Here is a 23,389-nt window from a genome sequence, read left to right as displayed (position 1 = left end):
TCTCCCCAGCACAGCTGTGAGCACCATGGCGCCCCTGTGGCCCCTGAGCAAAGGTCACACACAGACTTCTCTTCTGATGCAGTGGACAATTCTCTGACATCAACGTGACTCTTACTTTGCCATACACTTGCTTTTTTCTGGACATGCCCATTTTTGCAGATCCTAGATATTTTCTAGATCCCAGTCATGTCTAGGATATCTAGCTCTGCCACATTATTTTTCCCATGACTCATCTCACTGAATGTCTCAGGTGAAGGAGAGGTAGCTGCTTGTGTCCAAATCAACACAATATTCCACTTTAACATAGATTCTAATAGGGCAACTTGGAGCATAGTCCTTAAGCTCTCTGCTGTGGTGTCATCATGCAGCTATAGGGTGGCATTTATGTTCAATAAAATAATTTCACAGGGAACATACCTTCCTACTGGCATAAGGAAAATCAGAAAACAAGGAAGGGGGGGTGGTGATGCACCATGTGTACCAGGAGCTGAAGATTCAATATAAAATTACAGAAAAAAATTTATGAAAATCAAAGTCATGCTAAGCAAATTGTGTGATTCTTGTGGCAAGCAAGTAAAGAAATTAAGAAAAAGATTTTGCCAGCAACTTGAAGTATTTCTTATCACCAGAGAAGTAATTTACCTGTTTGTCTCAAATAAATACAGTTGTGGACTTATCTGAAGCCGGCTGTTAGAAGAAAAAGTGTCAGAACAAAATGGTAAATTAAGCAATAACAAATGACCCAAAGAACAAAAGCAGTCATTCCAGAGCTCTGCAGGAATGTAGGAATGAAATGGCTGTGCAGCTAACAAAAATATACAATGTCCCATTAAACTGGTAGAAGCCTGATTCCCTTCATGGCTCTTGCCCAATTGCTGTTATAGAACAAAATGTTATTTGCTTGCTGGTTTCAAGGTTTTCTGGAACTGAACTATTAACAGCTGCTTAGAACAGCATTCTACTCAGTTATTTTTGAAGTTTTTTATTTCCTGCCAGAAAAAAAAAAGTAATTCTGTACCTTAGGGAAAGTATATTGATATGGACCTCATTTAACAGTGTTCTGAGATTTACAGTGAAAAGTATAAGTGTATATAACTCTCAGTGGTGTGTTCTGATAGAACAGTAAGCACTGATAAAGACAAAGTAGCTCTTATACCATAATTGATATAACATGTCATAATTTACTCGTGAAATGTGTTTAAGTGATGTTTGGCCAATTGAGAAGTACAACTGTCAGAATTCTGTACTTCTTGAAAATGCAGCAGACAGCATGGGCATTGTAAATAAATACAAGTTTGAAATAATTGTATAGTCTTAATTCCTGTGTGATTCTGAAAAAAGATAGAGATCAAAAGCTCATAAGAATTCATTTCAATAACTTAGACTTAAAACAATGAATAATTTGAGTAATGAAAAAAGCAATCTTCTCTTTTTATTGAATTTATATATGTAATTCTTCTAAGTGGGCCAGAAGGATACATTTATGCTTCCCTAAAATTCTTGAATGAAAGTTTAAATGTGTGAAAACCCCCATCTCCCATCTTCTAAGAGTTATGGGATTTTTTTTAAGAGTTTGGGATTTTTTTTTAATTGACGTATTGTTTTAAACCCATGTGTAGGTGTGCCACCCATTTCATATATGCAACGCAAAGAGTCATGGGAAACAGCCCTCCACTATTGTGAGACCAAGGCATTTTTGTGACACAATTAAAAACTTTGTTTTCTCCAATGAGGATTTTGAAACTCATACAAAAATTCAATTAAGGAATTTGTGTGATTTTTTAATTTATTTATTTTTTAAAAAACAGCCATCTCCATAACATATCTGTTCCAAAAAAAAAAAAAAAAAAAAAAAAAAAAAAAAAAAAAAAAAAAAATTGCATTACAAAATTTTTTTTGTCATGCTACTTTAGACGCTGATTTTACTGCTTACTTCATCATACTTTGATGCTAATCTATTTAAGTGGTTTTTTAGCCATAGTTTATCCATAGTTTTTAAAGTCTGACGTAAAGATTTTATTGTTTCATTTCTGGTACCCACCATCTAGAAGTGAAGACTGTGGGCCATTTATCAATTTGTTCCTATTTTTGGAATAAAGAATTCCAAATCATAACTACCATTTTGCCATTTCCATCCCATTAGCCTAATTGCCAGAATTATTTTTCACCTTCTGCTCCTTTCAAGTTTTAAATCCTCTTTTCACTGTATTCACACATACTTCATTTAATTTGAACATCTATATTGGTATAAAATCAATGCAACAAAATAGTTTAGCCTGTTAGATTGTTCTGAACACCATCAGGATTATCTACAAATAATCTTTTCCATAAACTTAACTGTATCATTGCCAAGGACACCTCAAAAATCCTGTTCTAACTCTGAGCTGATTCGCTTTTTCATTATGAACTGTATAATTTATTTAACTATATGGTCCTGTTATGCACTAAACACATGTATAGTATTCAGCTTATTAAGTTAAACAGGCACTACTCATTTTTGTCCAGAAAAAGCCCAAATTCTGTTGATAAATCCACTCATTCCTGCAGTGCAGAAATGGTACATTATTAACCATTTGAGAAGTCAGTCTCTGATAGTGTTGATTAGTTGATCTTTTCTGTTACAAAGGGTACATAAAAACCTGCGCAACAGGTTGTGGGAGCTTGTTTCACACAAGGCTTTGTCTCATTACAATTTTCAGAATTAACCTGAAACTTGAAACTTTTACTGAGAGAGGCCAGTTCCAATATGTAATCTTCCCACTCTTGGTCATGAAGGGTACGAAGCACTAAAACTCCTGCCACACACAAAGTAGTGGATGGTTGTTGGAATATTTCAGATCTTCCAGAGGTTTAGTACCTCCTACCAGGACTTTACTTTGATGCTTTGTCATTGTGCCTGATTTTACATCATCATTGTATGCTGCTATCTCGCTATTTCAAGCCGGTGAATGTTGTTTCTAAGAAGCTAGTTCAAAGAAGACAAAGCTACCTTGCCAAATCTGAGTTTTCTGCTTCAAGAATTTTGTTAATTAAGCTTTGTCAGATGGGATATTATACCCACTATCTAGTTACTCAAACTCGGAAGAGAAATAAAGTTTAATATTCATTTATTCTAAAATCAAGAGGGACAGGTGAAATCATGCTGTCCTTCATTCATTATCAAACTCTACAAGGAAATAATTTGTCTGAATTTCTTCATGTCCTGTATGAACACAATCAATTTTCAGAAATACCTGTGAAACCACTGCTACTGTATTTTGCTGTAGGACACAAAAGAAAGATGAAAGACTCCAAATATTTCAGAAGGCAAAGAGTATAGAAGGCTTTACTGTCCAATTCTTTCCGCCTTTTGTAAGGTGTTCCAATACAGACTTAGCATGATTGGTGACCAGGAACGACACCTCTCTAATTCCATCGGTGAAGCTAGAGAAACAGCAAAACACCACCTGGAGAAAGATTGCTTTGGGAAAGGATAGTTGTTTTGCCAAGATTGTTTTGAGAAGAGGCTTTCTTGAGAACTTTTCCCTTGGAAAACAGTTAGCATCACTAACTCGCAGACTAAAATCTCTTCGGACTTAGGAATATCAGACCCACAACTGTATCTGCATTTCCACAAGGGAAAGTGAGTCAGAGAAAGGTTCTCATATCTTGGGCATGACTGCATACAGGTCAATCAATAGCAGTGCTAAGATTAAGGCTGAAGAATTAGTAGCTGTTATGTGTTGACCCATTTCAACATAATACACTACTAGGGCACATTTTTTTCTCACATTGCAGAAATTCTTTCTGTAAACTGCAGTGCTGGGAAACCCTGTAATTATGCACAGGGCATGTTAGGACAAAAAAAGCCAATAGTTTTTGGCTCAACAGGTTTACATGGAACTTCAGAAACTCACTCTCACTACCAATAATAGTCATTCAAATTGCCATCTTAGGTCGCTACTGCTTATATGGTAGTGGAACAGATAATCAAGCCCTTAGAGCATAGCATAAGGACTAGTTCTTATAGCAGCCTCAGAAACCCTTACCAACCTCAGTGAGGCTTTGTACTTGTGTAGGGATTAATTCATGTGGAACTAATTGCAGAACTGTGTCCTAAGTAAGAAACTGGTCTAGTTCTGTTTGCTTGTTATCAAGTTGTCAAAACGTAGTGCTCATTAAGTGCAGAAACAAAAGGTCCAGATGGATTCTTTATATTTGAGAAATGTGTTTCTCATATAAAAAGAAAATAATGAGTGATGCAGCAGCAGATTTTAAAACTTTGTTTAAAAGAAGGGAAACTTTTAAGCAGGTCTTTTAAACAAGAAAAATTCAGAGGCCCTTCTTATATGCATTTTAGGATGAAATTTTACCCCCCAAAAGAGAACAATTTATGCAAAATTCACTTTAGCTACCTGAAACTACAAAACCTGAATGAAACGAAACCAAATGCCTTCTAGTCCTGTCACTCTTCCATAACGCAAACTCCATGCTCGGTGTCATTTGTACTCTAATTACTTTTCTCTCCATCCTGTAACACTATAATCTAGAACACCATTCTATTTTATTCTCTACGCAAGACATTTCTGGACTTCTCTAGCTTAACCAACCTCCTGAAGTCCCTAAATCATGATCAAACAGAGGTCACTAAATTGAGAGTTACAGATGTTTCCTTTCACCAACATATGTCAACAGTCTGGTGTAGGAGGCATGACAACATATTTTAGCCAGTCAAATTTAGCATGAAGATATTATCTGCTCTATGGAAGTACCAATCAAAAATCTGTCTTTAAATAAAGGCAAAGCCATGAAGTGACTAAGAATTGGTACTAGCTGTTGTCAAAATTGTTCAATGTTACAGCATTTTCAGGGCGTACTCAAGTTCTAACGATCTAGAATGGAGCTGGAATGCTCTGCTGCCTGACATCACTGAGGAGCAATTTCATAAAATGTTTTATGAAACCTGAGTCTGCCTATCTTTCAAAAAGAGCAATCCCACTCTTTTTTAAGGCACATGTCTATCAGTGAAGGCACTAACGCCTGTCCAGCCATCCAAAATAATTGCGTCAGGGAATTGACCTAGCTGAAAATTAAACTCAGTAAAAGAAATTCTTTTGCTGCAAACCCACTGTGGTTTGCAGCAGGATCAGTCCTCTGATCCGGCTTTCTACACACAGTTAATCCAAATCCCACTGCTAAACAATGGGGAAGAGTCATGAATGGAAAGGAGAGATGAGTTTCACGATCTCTATGGTTATGTGTTCCAGATAAAGCCATGTGTTATTTGGCTGGGTGTAGAAGTTCTACACCAGATAGGCACCAAGTCATTTAACAATTGCAAATTGCAACTGGTCATGTCTGCTAAGCAAATAACTAAACAAATATGCAAACAAAGCAGTTGGTGTCAAATACAGGACAAAATCTTCAAAGCTGTAGCTGGGGAGTTTAGGTTGCCACACACAGACTCATCTACGGCTTCCATTTGTAAATGTATTTCAAGCATCATTTATCTTCCTCATTAACCCAGTAAGATAAATGGACCTAGGCGTTCCCTTGCTTCTGTCCCTCAGGCACTGAAACCCACCACTTAATCATCCAGTAAGGTCATTCAACACTGATTATCTGCTTCTTTGCAAGTGTCAGTATTCCTAAAGGTAGGCATGTGTAAAGATACTTACCTTCTGCTCTTTTTGACTGTGAAAAGACAAAACCACAAGGGAATACTCAAGGAGTCTGTCCTGGTTATCTACTTCAATCTGAAGCACGTCTGCAGGATCAGGCCCCACAGAGTAAACAGGCATGGACAAGACTTCTGAAGACTGGTAGCTACTATGTGTATGAATTGTATATATGATAACACTCAAGATCCCGGAATTCAAGACATTTGGCTGCAGTAGCAGGGATTGTTTCCTTTTCATTAGCACTCAAGGTATACCTTTGACAGTAATCCAGGTTTTAAAAAAAAGCAGCACAAAAAATCTTCAGAATAACTCTCCTAATTCTGGCTGGGAGAGGGTTAATTTTTGCAGTAGCCAGGAGGAGGTTTGGCCAGGACCCAGAGATTATTCTATACCATGTGATGTCGTTTTTGGGGTCAGGGGAACCTTCTGGTTCTTGGAGCATGTTGGTGGTTTCTGCATGGTGAGCACTTGTGCGTGAATCATTCACCTCTTGTACACTTCATTATAAAAATTATTACTGTTCTTTTTCTTATTTCATTGCTGTGTTCAGTAAATTGTTTTTGTCTCCATGCATGATATCTACATTTTGTGCCTCCAGTTCTCCTCTCTATTCCACCACAGGGGGAGGGAGAAGGGGAGAAGGGGACTGAGCAAGTGGGGTGCGGTTTGCAGTGTTTCACTGGGAATACTAAACTGGGGACACCATGCCTAAACCATGACAATAACTTAATATTTTCAGGAGTGCTACTCATAGTAGTAGATGATACTGGAGAAAGTAAATCGATGTAGTAAAAATGCAGGTTACAATTAGATATGTCTAGTAAGTACTTTATAGATGTTCATGTTCAGATGTTACTTTACTGCTTCTTTGAAAGACTGACTAATGATATCTTTTCCCTCCCTTCAGGTGTAATCCTGGGATTTTCTCTTCGATCATATAAGATGAGCTATCGGGAAGTGAAGTACTTTTCGTTTCCAGGAGAGCTACTCATGAGAATGCTGCAGATGCTGGTCCTGCCACTAATTGTATCCAGTTTAGTCACAGGTAAACAAAACCAAAACAAAACACAACCCCACACACCCTCTTTTAAATAATTTTATAAAGATGCACACCCCAAAATCTAAAAAGTGAACATTCTGTGTCCTAGGATTGCTGCAACCTGCAGAAAGACATAGTGTTGCTATTGCTGCTTTAGAGACAATGTAATAAGAGGTTTGAATTAATATACAGAGAAACTGAAAGATGCTTTTCCAAATTCATAGGCAGACTAACAGTACAAGCAACTACTAGCTATGAAGCTGATTCTGTACTCCACTCTCTTCTATTTTCTGAACAGATATTTCATCCACAGTGTCCTATTGTTATCAAAGATAACATATCTCAAAAACACAGTGCCAAAACCCAGGAAAGTTGAAACTGTTGATTGTGGGCAATAGCACATGCCTGTAACCACAGATATGCAAAACATCTGTCTGCCCTCCTAGTCTTCCGGCAATAGATTAGAAAAAATTGAATCCTGTAATAGAATTGTTTGGGTTGGAAGGGACCTTAAAAATCTGGTTCCAACCCTCTTGCCATGGGCAGGGACACCTTCCACTACAGCAGATTGCTCAGAGCCCTACTCAACCTGTCCTTCAATACTCCCGGGCATGGGTCACCCAGAGCTTCTCTGGACAAACTGTGCCCCATCGCACTAGCAGCAAAGATTTTATTCCTGGTAACTAATCTAAACCTACCTTCATTTAGTTTAAGCCATCTCCTCTTCTATAACTACAAGCCTCTTATAGGCTCTTCGGGTACTGGAAGGTATTCTAAGGTCTCCCTGGAACATTCTCTTCTCCAGGCTGAGCAACCCCAATGCTCTAAGGCTGTCCTCATGAGGGAGGTACTTCAGTCCTCTGATCATTTTCATGACTTCCTCATGGAAAGGACCCACTCCAATAGGGTCCACACATAGGGGATAGATGGGATAGAATAGAAAGTTTGGAAGGAACTTAATTCCATCAGTTCTGTTTTGTTGTCTTTTGGTTAGCAGCTCTAATAAGCTTTGAATGCTCTTTACCAAGTTGTTCCTCTAAGTAGTGATATAATATTTAATTTCTTAATTTTTTGCCTTGGCATTCCACCCAAGTTCCATGGAAGACCTCTCAGATTTGTTATGAATGTTTAGAATATATCTGTGATGTATTTATTCTATCAATTATCTGAAGAAAAGAAGGCATGGATTTTAGTCTATCAACAAATCAGCTGGGAGAACTTAATTAAAATCACCCACTATCCTAGGATCTAAACCACAAATACACTACCTTGATCCAGAGACTATAAGTTTACTCTGATAAAAGAACCATTACAAGTAGAAGAGGAGAGAGATTTACCCTTTTTCAGTGTCAACTGGCGCTGCTGCTAAATTTTGCAGAACAAATTACTGCGCAAGTATTTACCTGATGAATTCTCAATTCCTTGTAACTCTGTAGTCATACTGGTTCTCTGAGAGAGCTCAAGGTAAATCAGGAAATTAGGGATCATCCTATACAAGGATTTGAATGGTTTTCAATAATCTAAGTTTAAAAACTTCACTCAGATAAAGGTCATCAAATCCATCTTAGAGAGTTACAGGCATCACAGGGAGCTAGACTTTTGATGAAACAAGGTCATTTTCTGTGTCATCAGGTCTCAGTAGAGATTTTGTGAAATATCAGAAAATTGAGTTTCCAAGTAATCCTATTCTGAAAAGAATTTTCATTCTCTGGATTCAAACAATACCCTTCTTTTTGATGTATATTTCTTTCCCTTTAAAGCCCTTTATCCTTTTTTTTCATAACAATCATTTCCTTTATTATAAAAAAAGCATTTGGCAAAGAGAAATCTTTTCTATCGGTAAGATTAGTCTTATTATCATACAAGTGTCTTATAATATTAAGTGGATTATACTTAGAGTACCGTTTGAAGTATAGGCAGTAAATTTCAAGGTGAAGAACAATATTTTAGACTTCTTTAGTTGGATAGGGAACAATCAGAGAAAACCCAATGCAATTCACAAATGGCAGATTTAATTTCTTTTTAAGAATCCTTCAGTATAGCAGGACTCTACTCTTTCTCATGGGAATAAAATACTTTTCCTAATTATTCTAAAAGTTATGGGAAAATCCTGTTTTCTACACTGTAAAAAGGATGTTTTTACATATTTGATTCAGAACTCTCATACACAAATGAACATACAGGCATTAGTGAACATCAAAATACTTAAATATAATCTTTGCAGGTGTACTACTGTGCAATTTTATGTATGCTTGGATTCTTTTTTTACATGTTATTGGATAATTCATTGGATAAAGGTCTTATACTTCTCAAGTTAATTTTAAGACAACTCAGTATATTGAAGGCAAATCTCTTATTTCCTGTATTTTGTTTGGTGAACAAAGTGGATGCCTCTTAACTAATTTCAAAGTGACTCATACAGGTGTTCATGCTGATAACATACTTGTTTCTTCCAATTTGTAATTATTTAAATAATTATTTTGCTGCTTGCAGGAGTGACAGTATCTCCTAGAAATTATATTCTGAGTTTCTTTGTGTATTTAGGCAAGTGTGATGGATGTAACTGGCAAAACCATAAAGTATGGTCTCTGTGGTATTAGAAATAGGCTGGGGGTGGTTACATTCCCTTGCAAACTTTGTGAACTCAAAGAAATTAGAACAATAAAATCCAATTTATAGTTAATGCACTGTTTATAAATAAAAGATAAATTGAGAAACTGAAGACTTCTGTTATTCAGATAAACAGTTGATGGTTATTCACAGACCTCAGGAAAATAAACTATGGAAGATGAAATCAATCCAGCCACATTTCTTTACCCCTGGTTTCTGTATTTCATGAAAGAAACAATGCAGTATCACAGTCAGAGGTTTTCAGTCACATTTGCCTTATGGCTTACCACCATTGCCCATGGTTCAAGGAAGTGTGCAGCTTTCTCCATGAGATTTTATCTTCTGATGTGTGTCTTACAGGCAGGTACTAACATCTCCTTGGGAGAATATGGAGGTTATTTGCATACCATTCACCATCTTTTCATGTTTATAGGAAATATGATTATATGTATGTCTATACTATTTATTTTTGTGGTCTAGACACAAATTCAGCTGCATACTCTGTGTTGGGCTTTATTGTCTACAGTCTTTAAAATGAGAGAACTCCTAAGTCAGCATTCACAATGGGGAACTCATATAAAGTCAAAGGGAAAATTAAAACATGACCTATGAGAGGAAATATAAATAATCAAATAAATAAATTCCCATTTGGATTGTATTATGGTCAAATCTTTAATATGAATTTAAATATGAATTTCTATACAAACAGAGGGCTGACAATTTTGCTCTGTTTCTGTTTTAAATTTGCAGCAGCTGTAAGAGAAAAATATTTTATGCTTTCTCATTTCATTACTTGAAGCATCTGACATGAAAATTACTTGACACATATATTTTAAAATATACATTGTCCCTAAAAGGTATATAAAATAAATATATATGCATATGATAACAATTCAACTCATCATGAAATAGCCAAGGCCAGAGAAAATTGCACCAGCAGTATGAACACTATGCATTAACATTTTTGAGCTGTTACAGGAAGATGACGATGAAATTGAAAGTCCAGTCCTTAAAAGTGGCACACAAATTTTTTCTGCATGTTTCAGTTATTCACTGAATATAATGCTGTCAGAATGAGGTATCTTTTCTTAACAAAAACATTTGTTTCCTGAAATCCCTTCCATAAAAATTATTCACAACCAGTCTTTACAAAGAGCATAGCTTTAACATAGTATTAGTGAGAAATATTAAAGCTAGAGAAATTTTGTAAGGGTTATTTGCAAATATTTTGCACAGTGCTAGTCATAGTTCAGTTTGATAGACATTGTTTCTCCTTCCACAAAATTTTGAGAGCTTGGAATTTACTTTTATAGTGAAAACTACTTTTAAATGCAAGTAAACTGGTGTTAAATTCTGTGCAATTCTTTCAAATATCTTTGTCTGGCAACTCATAGCAAAGTATGAAAAGCCCATTCAAGACCTGACACTAATTTTTGCTGCACATTGCAGAAATAGTAAGTATACAGTTTATTTACTAACATACACCAAGTTAGGTAAGGAGAGTAGGAGTATAGAAACAGTAAAACTGAGATTATACAGCAATTATAGAATCAAGCAAAGACCCCATTTGTGAGTACCAGTACAACACTTTGTGCACTGGACAGTACTGATTGTCTGAACTGTTTATGGGAGTAATGCTAATATGGTGCAAATGAGTCTTAACCACTTACCAGCATTTTGTGTGAAAGCTCTGTACAAACAGCCTGTGAATCTCCTGCCAAAAAAGAGAAGGCTGCGTGGAAAGCCTGTTTAAAAGAATGAGTATGGAAAATTTACTTCAAAGAAGAAGAGCATTTTAATATGTAGTTTGTATAAGATCTTTGTTTGTATTCACTCCCCTTGCTAATTCAAATAATATAACTATTGTTAGTGGGTTCTGGAAGACACAGAAACTTCCCTGCCTCTGTAGTGTTTCAGTAACAGTCAACAACACAGAGTATTGCAGGACACACAAGGGATTTTGTTTGGGGCAGACTCAGAGACACAAAGTTTTGTCCTGAAACGTTATGAAAATATTCATAGCAGTTATTGCTACAAAAACTATAGAAAGTGTTGACAAATTCCAGAAAGCTGGAATTTCCATGAATGGAATCTTCTTAAGTAACCTCAGAAGTGCATACGATGCTTCTGAGTTCAGCTATCAAAGGAATGCAGTGAATGGTGCCTGTTTAAAATATCCAGTGAGGAATAAGGTCTAGCCTCACAATGAGATAAAACTAAGACACACAAAATTACATGAGTAATAAAACAAAGCACTCTCAGGGTTCACAGCTAACAGACAAGTTGTAGCTGCAGTTGTTTAAAATTGACTCCAGTGAAAAAGGGTAATATTCAAACAGCTAAACTTGACAGTCTCCAAGTCACCCCCTTACCTAAGTCCGGAAAAATGCAGCATCTGGACACGAGCATATTCTACTGCAGAAAAGCTATTTTTTTCCCAATGTTACTTGGAGGTGTCAAAATGTGAAAAGACAGTGCTGTGACATGTTGTATAACCTTAGGCAAACCGTGTTTCCCTTCTGCATTTCTGCTTTCTTTCTCCTTTCAGATGTAGTGCTGGTGAAGTGTTCAGGTTTTTTATAGCTACTAGGCAGAAAAGAAGATGACTGTATGTGATGGGAATTTTAGTGAAGGCCTGTAGGTTAAGTTGTCATATCTCAGCAGATCCATATAGCTATTTTAGTTATAATGGTGGACTTAAATTAAGTTGTATGACAGGGGACTGTGACACAGCCTCCCACATTCAGACAGCAGATGTACACTGCCTTCTGTAAAGACATAATTGTAGAAAACAGTCAAATGTTATTAAACTTGAGAAATAAGGTTTTATATTTGTTTTTCTAATATTGGAGCAAGACAGTAAGTGGTCCTTGACAAATAACTAGATGCAAATGGTATCAATCATATCAAACCCCTATCCTCTATTAATTTTTTTTTTTACAATAGCAATCTCCTTTATTAGCTTAATAAATTAATAACAGTAAACATAAAGGGCCAGAATTTAGAATTTGCTCATCTTAACCTTTCACAATAAGGAGGTCTCATAAAGAGAACTGTGCATCATCTCTTCAAAAAAGAGGCTGCAAAAACAACATGCATCTAAGTTTGTTGAAGCAGGATCTCTACTGCTTGAAGCCTCTAAGTAGCTCCTGTGTTCTCCTTGTACTGGCTGACAAGTGTACTGTGGAAAAAAGGCTGTCACCTACTACAAGGCCCCAGGTGCTATCTCATATCAGCTACAATATTTATGGTAATTTCAACAGATGGAAAGTCTCTCATTGAGGCAGAACAGACCTGTGGAGCCAGTTACTGCTCTCCCAGGAAAAAAAAAAAAAAAAAAGCCTAGCAGTAATTCCCTTTAAGAACAGACACATAATCAGTGCCTGTGAAACATCTTGGTATTCACAGTTAAGCTGGAAGGTAAAAAACATTAATAAAAGTCCATCTAACACTTCTGTGTTTAAGAAAAGTGTAAGAAATACAGCATTCCAGATTAAGTTCATATAGTGCATACACAAAAACCAAGAAACAGTTAAGCAGTTTAGCTGGTCACCAGAACAATGAACCCATTTTTCAAATTCCAAAGTTTAGCACATTTTCTGATTTTGGTGAAGTCTAAAGAAAGATTTTTAGAAGTCAGAATAATAAATATCCACCACATCAATGAAAAGTTTTACATTCATCTCAGCTGACTCAAGATATAGGGAAAAGAATTAACAAATTTCCCCTGAGTAAAGCACTTCTTGGATTGTCAGTGGATTTGAGCTGCCTATGTACTTGTATTGGGATCTCTCTACAGAGGAATTCTGTAGACATCTCCTGTAGTGTGAAGCCTGCTATGAGTAACAAGTTCACAGACATCCTAGGGGCATATTATTTTTTCATTTATGGCTTTCTTTTAATGCAAAAAATATTATTTTAAAAGTTACTTCCCTTTCTTCTAGGTAACTCTTCCCTCTTTCTCTGCCATCCAAAGCTTTATCAGCACATCAATGTTCTTAAAGCTGAATTACCTGGCAGCTTTAATTTTATGCACTTCTACATTTCATGCACACATGAGTTCATGCATTCATTTAGGTATTTGCATATGCAATTTACATAAATGGATGACACAGTTATTTAATTTGAGCATTCATATACTTAAAACAAATAAAGGAAACTTCATGGGTTTACTTGTGTGTGTCCAAAATAGAGACTGTCTTAAAGTATGGCCATATAAATTGCTAAGTTAGTAGAAATCCAGTTATCTTGTAAACAGAATACCCTGTGAGCTGAAAAACAGCTGAAGAAACATTACAAATATTGATGCATGTTCAGAGACTGTTTTATCTCAGACTAGCATCTTTATGGTAGATTCAGGCCAACAGCAAAAAATGTACAATCATTAATCTATAACATAACTATTTTAAAGACCTTCCTTTTAGTAGTTGTATTTCAGTATAAAACAGATGTTTATCAAGTCTGGCATATAGTCTTTAATAATCACTATTAATATAGGCACTCAAAGGTGAAAAAATTTGAACCTTCGTATATTGTTACACTCCGCAGTTTTTAGGGAATATGGGCAATATATGGTTCATAATTATGTCATGTAAACCTTAAATATTTTGGAAAAATATTTTTAAAGTTAAAAAATTGAGTTTAAATAGCAGGCAGATACATTAAAAAAAAAAAAAAAAAGAAGAAGGAAAAAAAGAAACTTAGGAAGTATTCAGCACCTAGAAACATCAACTTTTGTGTAAAAACACACACACACAAAAAGATATACAGATTCTGAATGTGCTGGCATTCAGTCAGGAAATAAGTAATACCCAGCATTTTACAGGACATGGAAGGTAGAAAATCATAATGACATGTCATAAGTATATGTACATTAAATACCTTTGGGGTAGAAAGTCTTCTTCAAAAACTGCTTTACATCTTAATCTATGCAAATACTAAAAGCAAGGACTTCAGAAAAGTTCATAAAATTAAATTCTAACTTATTATTTCTGAGCCATTTTTTGAAACAGTTTGTCAGAATGGAATGCACAGAAATCTAGCTTCAAAAGACCCTGAGACAACAATTCTAAGTGAATTCTGAGATTTGACTAAGAATTAAAATGCAATAACAGCAGATATTAAATTCCTGCATAAAATAATAGTCTGTATGATATAAAATTTTTTTATACCATAAAAGAGGAAAGCTAAGCAGGACATAGAACATCCAAAAGCAAAAGGTGCAGAGCTGTGTGGTTTTTGAAGTCTTAGTGTCTGAGAGCAGCAGAAACAGCAGCAGTGTTCTATCTAGAACAAAGTCTACACTAATTAAAGATAGCAAAACTTAAAAGCTTCTCTAAAATAATTCAATTTCGCTAGTGGTCCTTAATTGAAAGCTGATTTAAACTTCATTGCAAAATACAACTTTAGTTGCTGCCCAAAATATTGAGTAACAGGTTGTTATACTTTTATTCAATTTGCATTCTGCGTAAGATTCCAGCTGAATTAACAATAAGGAGCAACCTCCCACCCACAAAGACTTAGTTTTGCTTTTATATCTTAGTTCAAATGCATAACATCAATACTTGGCTAGCTGACAAAGCAAAAAGCAAAAACTGTTTGAAAGAATACATAAGAATTAAAGCATCTTGCCTGAGCACTGGTGGAGCACTGTAAAACCACACTGTCTCTTTCTTAAGATTTCAATCAAGGGCAGAAGGACTGAAAGTTTATTAGGGAAAACTCAAAACACTTTTTTGAGTTTAATACAAACATGTGTTGGTTACAGAAAAACAGCAAACCTGAAAATTAAAAAAAAAACAAAAAACAAAAAAAACCCCAAAAATGTTAAAAATCAGCTGTAAAGTCAGCTACAATAAAATGTGCAAAATGCAAAGCCAACTCTCAGCATTTTGAGAATTAGGACACTGACAGCAAGCATTTTCTTCGGGATATTTAAGACTGAAATGATAAAGGATGATGTCTTCAATCAAGAATGAGTCTGTGATAACCTGGCAGATGAACTAGAATGGTGTCAACTGTAAAGTAATACACCTGGGAAAGGGGAATGTGCACACCTAATCATGAGTTCTCAAATGGGCATCAGTACAGGCAGGAGTTCTGACTCAGTGTGAACAGTCCAGAGAGCGTGACAGGGCTGGAATGAAGGTCTAGTGAAACACAAGGAGGAATTAAACAGACTTCTTTTTTTTTGGCTTGAAAAAGGTGCAACCACAGAATTTGCTGTAAAAGTCCACAGAAATCTCTAATTCCATGCAGAAGCTATAATGGAGTGGCTATTTATTCCTATATCTCCTAACTATATTTCATAATAAAGGAAAAATAGGATGTCCTAAGAAATCACAAGAGCATGCGTTTATACTAAAGAAAAGGAAGTACTTTTTCACATAACATAATTTAGTTCAATTATGTTAGTAGTTTCAAATTAAAGCTAAAATAATTTAATTAAATAGTTTCAAATTAAAATTAAATTAAATTAAATGGGAGTTCACAGGTACAGTCATCACTGGCTAATAAATTTGTAAAACTAGCAATTCAACAAGACCTTAGACCCCACTGCTCTGTTTTTGCAGGAAGGGCAGACAAGGGCGATTATCTTTTTCTGTTCCTAATAGTCTTTCAGTAAGAACTTGTCATCAGAAAAATGTGAAAACAGATAGGTCGGACAACCCATTGGAACCACTGGAATAATTTATTTCCCATAATTTTATGCTGGTTTTGCACTGCTTAGACTTTCCTAACAGAAAGAAAGTATCTCACTGTTTTCACTTGCTGTCACCTACTAATTACTCTGAGGCATTGACTACTGTATAAAGCTCTTCAAGAATCCATTCAAAACCAAGGAAAATCAATTCCAGGATTTAAGATTCATCTCACCTTAACCAGACATTAATTCACTCCATTGGCATGAAATTTGACTTCAAAATAAAGAGCTAAAGCAAGCCATCTGTCAAGGAAGGGGGAAAGAAATATGCATAACAGTATTGGTAGCTCTTAATTATCCCACTTTGGGGAAATTTACAAATAGCTACAGTGTAAGACCCATTATCAAAATATAGCAAAAAACAGACAGAAAATGTGGCATAGTTAGGTACACACAGGCTTCTTTCAGGATTTATCAGCTTTTACTTTCTTACTCCTTTCACCTCCTTATCTCTCCCTTGAATGCCATGATCCACATTCTCATTTCCTACATTTGAATATAGCACAATTCCATCGCATTTTCTTCCTTGTCAGTCTGTCTTTGCTGTTACTGCTAGTGAAAACTGGAAGAATCCAAGGAGGAAAATTCCTGAGGCTGAATTGTGGGAACACCAGGAATGTTTCTGAAAGTACTTGCACACCAGGAGAAAAAAAACATAGCATTGTTCCATCAGCACTGTGAAATGTGACAAGACACAAAATACTTTCTAAATAACTGCATCAGCTACATAGATGATTGTGGAACGTGCAGAACATGGTCACTTTCAAAAACATGGTTCTGTGATACTATCATTAGTTCCTCTAACCTTGTTTTCACTCAGCTTTTTTTTTGCTTTTTGATAATGAACCGTTGTTGACCTATAACATAGTACTTCCTTTTGATTCTCAAAGATAATTTTTGGGTCGACTACAGACTGTCCTTCAGACAGGTATCTGGATTATAAACTTCTATAATGTAGATTCATCATTATCACCATAACTGGAGGCAGAGGTACTAAAAGCCAGGCTCTTGATAGAAATGGAAATTCCACCTGAATTCTGAGCAATGGAAAATGAGAAAAACCACTGTAGACTACAAGACTTACAGGACTCAAGACTTGGGTCTGGATTCCACTAGAGGAGGAAGGCTTCCCAGATAATTGTTCATCCTAGTATTCTAGCCACATGCCACAGCTCACTGGTCGAGAATAAAAAGGAGAAAACAGAAACACTCAGAACAAAAATCTCTAATAATTTGTTGAGACTACATGTATAACTGAGGACCAGCAATATCTGGGATTTGAGTTATGTGTCAGGGAGTGAAAAATTTTCTTCATGCACTAGAATTCTTTTCATCCAGACACTCCTGCTAGTGCTTTTTTTTTTTTTTTTTTTTTTTTTTTTTTTTTTTTTTTTTTTTTTTGTCTTTACTTACAGGTTGTTTTTGAACATATTGTCTATCATGCAGTTCAGATCTTGAGAAATGGATGCAACAAAATATAAATGATGCTGTTGTATATGGTGTGGAGAACATCTCAAAAGATAATCATTGCAAATATATAGGAACTGGCCTCAACAATAGGAATTGCTTTCTAGTTGTATCATAGTTTCTCTCCCTAGTTCTTAACTTTTTGCAGAGACATGGCTGGCAGAATGGTAGAATACCTTCTCCTTAAATAAACTTTCCTTGGTTGCAATGTTGTCTCCGGAGGAATGCCTAAGACAGTCATGAATATTGCAAAGTATTTGCTGCAGCCTAGAATGTCCTCACAGATTTGCCAGTCTTCTTTAATTGGGTGGAAAGTCTCTTGGTGCAAACTTTTTCAGACTCACAGTCAGATCTTTTCTCTTCACACAGATGAGTCCAGGATTCAGCTTTTACACTGCTGAGGTTTGGTGAAAAAGTCTCGTGACCCCAGAAATGACTGGGGTTTTGTGATGGTGGCTTATCTCAGAAAGCATCAGTTTGGGCTGAATCTGGGCGTAATCTGCCACTTCTATGCACTGCATCAGGCAGTTCACTTGGGCTTCCTTGATGGCACATTTCTCCATTTCATGAGGCCTTTTTCATCTGATTCTCTTGGGACTTGATCTTCCCAGGTTTGACTTAATGATGCCACTGATACTGCAGCAAAGCTATGCCTCTTTACCTAAAATCACATCTATTAGCTTCTGCAAGGTAGCAAGTGCCATTTGAATTCCAGAAATGGGCCTCAACCTGTCCTCAAGATAGTCCTTTCTTGAGTTATCTGTCTCACTGTTCCTCACATCAACAGAGTTTGTATTTTTAGTGGTTTTGATTTTGGACAGGTGCGCATCGCTGCAAAGCATAACACTGCCAAAGGAAAGAGGGACATGTACAATCAATACAAACACTAATTCCTCAGAGGTTTGCATGCTCAGTAGAAAAAGCAGTTTAGCACAACCCAAACTTTCAGTTCCTGCTAGTGTGGGAACACTTGTATCTTCCAAACTAGCAAGAAAGGCACCTGGAATGACAAGCTCTGAAATTTTCGTTCATTGGGTTACCAGACACAGAGGTTCTGTGTATTCCTTCTATCAACAGCATCTTGAAAAACTCTTTTCTCTGCAGGAGTCTATCAAAGGAAGATATACTAATGATGATCTACAAAAGCAAGTAAAAACTAATGGAGTACAGAGAGATGTGGGAAAAAAAAAAAGAGAGAATAAATTACTACTTGTAAAAAGGAAAAGATAAAGTTCTTTACAGTTTCACACAGTTGGATAGCAATTCAATTCTAAGACTGAGGAATTAACATGCAAATAAAGAAAACTCAACATTTGTGCCAAGAGAAGCTTTCAGATCTTAATGCTATTCTTTAAGAACCATCATCTCAGGAAGTCAAAAATCAAAGCAAACTAATTTTTGGGCCTCTGGTTGTAGAAAGAAGCACACAAATAGATCCTGACTCTATTCTGAAAACTCAAGAAACGCATAACAGAGAGCACTTGTTTGAAAAAATACTGAGGTTTACCCAAAACCAGTATTCCAGTACTTGGAGGACATGATTTCTAGTTCTTGATTTATCAGATCTGGTACTAGTCTTCCAGCAATATTCATCCTCTCTACTTCACTGAAAATCTTGAAGGGCTTCAAGTGCATCACAAGTTGTGAAGAGATTTTTGGACATTAACACAAATATTTAATTATATGCCTCAATTCATCACATTTTCAGAATCAGACCTTGGTTTGTTATAATTGTATACTTAAACAGGATTAACTCTTTTTCAGATAAATGCATTTTTGTATTCTCAGACAATGGTACAAGCAGCTGCTTACTGGTGGTAGATAAGAAAAACAAAAGTACAGCACCACACTTGAAACACACTACTTGCACAACAGTTAACAGTTAACATAATGATTCTGATTCTTCCCTCCATAAATGGCTCTCTCATCTTCTCTTTACTCACATGCAAAGCTGAATGCTTTATTCTGGTGTTTCACCACCCACTTCTAACTTATTTCTGAATACCTAGATAATATCAGAGCTTCTCCAGTGAGCATGGTTTCTTTTCAGAGCTAGACAGAGAGTAGGTTTTGGTCAAGAGTTCACCTAATGAATGGCTATTTCATTAATGCACTAATTCATTCTTGTACTGAAGATCAGCTTTGTCCAGATTTTACAATTTCAGTATGTCATAATTTCCCAGACTCTGAAAATCAAGTTATAGAATATGTTCTTACTAAGCCTGGCTAACATCTGTCTCATGGCCAATGAATGTGTGCAAAGGGCCATCATCCATTAAGAAAATAAATCTTTCAAATTCAAGATAGGACAGTTACTAGTTTGAAGGGGGAAAAAAAAAAAAAAAAAAAAAAAAGAGAGAGAGAGAGAGAGAGGCTAGTTTTCTGGTCTGCGGAACATCACAGTCCAGTAATGAATAACCTAAAAAACCCCTATCTTCTTTTTCACGTGTTTAGTTTGAATTCAGCTGATATTTTCTTTGGTCCTCTGACCTATCATAAAGATTCATATGCTGAATCTTGCCAACAAGCAGATACTGCCCAGATCGCAACTGTATAGCACTTGAATTATGGCTGCCAAATGTTTTTCATCCGTAGTTAGCCCTGTAACATCCTGAAAATAACATAATAATATTATAAAAATGTACCGATTGCTACTGTCAGGCATTCCAGAGTAAGTATTAGCTTCTTTCCATTGCCTCCTACAAGTCTGTAAGATGAAGAAATACAAAGAAAAAAATGTATGTCTTTGATGTTGCAAGGCTGTAACTGAATCAGTGACCCAAAGTTCAAGAGGTCATTGAAACAAAAGAGAGAAAAGAAGGAAAACAAAAGCCTGTTCACATGAAACTCCAATTCCACACTTTCTTAATGAGTTCTCGGAAGATCCTTAACATCATTACCGAATTGTGAAAAAGCCCCTCCAAATTATAATGACAATTTAAAACATAATAAACTAATTGCAGCTAAAGTAATGACTCGTTAGTACTCATATGGCATATTACCAGGGGACCTTAAATTCACAAGTAGAAAGTAATTTTTTCTTAAACTTTATTTGAATTTTACTAATTAAATTCTTGGGGGAATTTAGAGTGTAGTTAGGTTCTGATTTACTCCTGTGAAAAATAGGAAAAATGCTATCATGTTATGCATTAAGATATTCTTGTTTATTATTAACATATTAACTAATGGATTAAAAGTGGGGGTTTAATATACTACAGGATCATAAATTTAATAACGTCTATGCAAATTTTTTCAAATGATTTCTGTATCAGATCCCGTTCTCTTTAAATAGACTTAATTATATATGATAAAGAAAGTCGCAGACTGTCTCTAGATTCTTTACCAACACAAGGCTTCATTCTTTTTGATAAAAACTTTGTGTGCATTATTTCTTTTTTCAAATGCAAGTCATTGTGATTCTTTAAAAATAAGAATCCTATAAGTAGTCTGTATTGTCTAATTAGTTACTGCTCTGCAGTTTCTAGTTCAAATAATGACTTAGAGACATGCAAGAACTCTGTATTTAATTTTGACATGGATAGACACTGTATAGTGGTGCATCTTTGAATTTATGCCTGAACTCTCAGGGGAACTGAGGCATCACCACATTAGATCATTTAGCACAAATGTCAGCACAAGCTTGGGCATTATGTCTTTCAAGACAAACCTTCCCAGACTGAGAAGTTGTTATACTAAGATCACTGTCACAGATAACTTTTATCACTATGGAGAGCAGAACAGCAGTGGTACCATGGAATTTCACTAAAAGCAATTTGTGTTGCTACAGTGCATATAGTAACTGAACTTGGTGGGAGTTAAAATTATACTTGAAGTGTGAAAGGAAAAAAGACAGCAAACAAAGTGTGAATCCATCAAGAACAGTCCATGGAAGTGTACACAGTGCTGCAAAATAGTACAGACTGAAAAAATGCAGGGCACATGGCGAGGAATGTAATAAACTAAAAGGATTATGAGGAGATGTAAACACCAACAGTGTGCAACATAGACAAAAAGAAAGCACTAGCAGATCATGGAAGATCAACGGGTGAAACCACAAGAGATGAATGAACCGCTAGCTTGAAAGTAAAATTAATTCTTAGGACTTTTAAGTTGGACACAGATGCACAAATCACTAACAAGATTTGTTTTTAAAAAGCAAACCAACTAAGCAGAGCTATTTTTTATTATTAATAAACTGTTGCAAGAATAGATAGTAGCTACTGCAACAACAAAAACCTTTAGGTTTTTTAAAGGTTCTTTAGTGAGTGAACAGTTACTAGTGGAACTTCAGACTATTCAAAAAATCCAAGCCTCATTATACATACCTAAAGGCAACATCACATCCTTTGTTTCCAAATTATCTTAGTATAGATGAATTAACAAACAATGCTCTCAGTGTTTTAAAAATTGTGCTAAAATTAAAAACACAAGCAGAAATCCAAAGGCTAGGTTGTTACCAGATGCATTTGTTGCACACTACCACTGATTCAAATCTTTACCGAGTCACATCCAGCTGGGCAAAGCTTCCTTCCAAATGATGGTTGCTGCATGAACTCTATAAAATTAACTCGACTAGTGTTAGATCCTAGTGGACAAACATCCAAATAAGATACTATCATTGCAATAGAGTCTATTACTGGAAGTTTCAGTGAAGAAGCCAAGAACAGGTTCACCAACAATACTGAATTTTATTTTGAGTGAGAAGGTGATGTCTCCAGCATAGAGCTCTGACCAGTTACTGACCAGAGCAATCCCATGCCCCAAAACCCATGTTGTTTCGCACACACAGATAGAGACCTATATCTCTTTTTTTAGGGGGGGAAATATTATTTTCCCATTCTCTAAGTCTTGCACCACTCTGACTAGAATAATGTCAATTTATCTAGCAATTCATATAAGTGTCTCTTCAAGCACGTGTTATATACCCAAGATGCAAAAGCAAATTATTTTTTACATCTAGACTGCACTTCTAGATACCGTTCCCTTATGGACACCTCTATTCTCTCACCTTTTTTTTTTCTTTTTTTCTTTTTTTTTTTTCTTTTTTTTTTTTTTTTTTTTTTTTTGTAGTAGCAACAAATGTACATCAGGAGTGATTTAATATTGTAAATGGTTTGCTGCTTTGTCACACTCTATAAAGTCAGTCAGATACAAGAAGCACTGTACCTTTGTCGGATGTTGTCTAATAAGTGCTGCACATATGAAAACATGACTGTGAAGAACTCCTGGCACAGTTTGCCAAAAGTGAGAGAAGAATTTCAGCAAATTTAAAGTTTGCACATGTATTTTGAGAAATTGCACAATAGATTTTTATGGAGTACTGAGTAATGTGCTCAACACCATCCCAGAAGACAAAGGTAATTTCATCTCTTGTATCACTTCATAGGATGCAGTGCATTTCATGTTTAAAGCAGGTATTTTTGGCAATACATTCAGAAAAAATGAAAACTAATATTTCATCCTCTGGGAACAGGATAAAAGTCTCACAACTACTACCATATTTATTTCAGTCTTGCAACATACACTTTAGGATTTAAACTAATTGAATGTCCTTTGTCTTATCAGCTACCAAAATAAACCTGTTTCCTGATTAAACTTAGATTATTTACCATGTTATATTATGCTTTTTCATAAACAAATATACTTATTTCTTTCACTCCTTACACAGAAAATAATAAGCTTTATGTCCTACATAAGAATCTCATTTCCAGGAAAGCTTAGTCCAAGTGTCTGGACACAAAAGGATGTCTTTTTAGAATTGCTCTGTGCAGGTAGCAATAGTGTTTTGTTACCAAAAAAAATTTTGAGCTGCTATTTTCTGTGTTCCTGGGTCTCTGATTCTTGGCTTGAAGACAGTCAGTTCTTTGTACTCTGTTATTACAATGAGGTAACCAAAGAAAGAGAGTCTTG

General features: G+C 35.7%; 1 protein-coding gene across 1 annotated transcript in view; it reads left to right on the top strand.

The window, feature by feature from the left end:
* Positions 1–23,389, top strand: part of SLC1A3 (solute carrier family 1 member 3) — a 58,445-nt gene that overhangs the window by 12,420 nt on the left and 22,636 nt on the right. The window contains exon 3 of the mRNA XM_040090913.2: positions 6,568–6,705. Coding sequence (XP_039946847.1) covers positions 6,568–6,705 — 138 coding nt within the window. The remainder of the gene's footprint in view (positions 1–6,567; positions 6,706–23,389) is intronic.

The sequence above is a fragment of the Hirundo rustica genome, chromosome Z, assembly GCF_015227805.2.
Source record: "Hirundo rustica isolate bHirRus1 chromosome Z, bHirRus1.pri.v3, whole genome shotgun sequence".
Classification (NCBI taxonomy): domain Eukaryota; kingdom Metazoa; phylum Chordata; class Aves; order Passeriformes; family Hirundinidae; genus Hirundo; species Hirundo rustica.
This window is presented reverse-complemented; position numbering and strand designations above follow the sequence as displayed.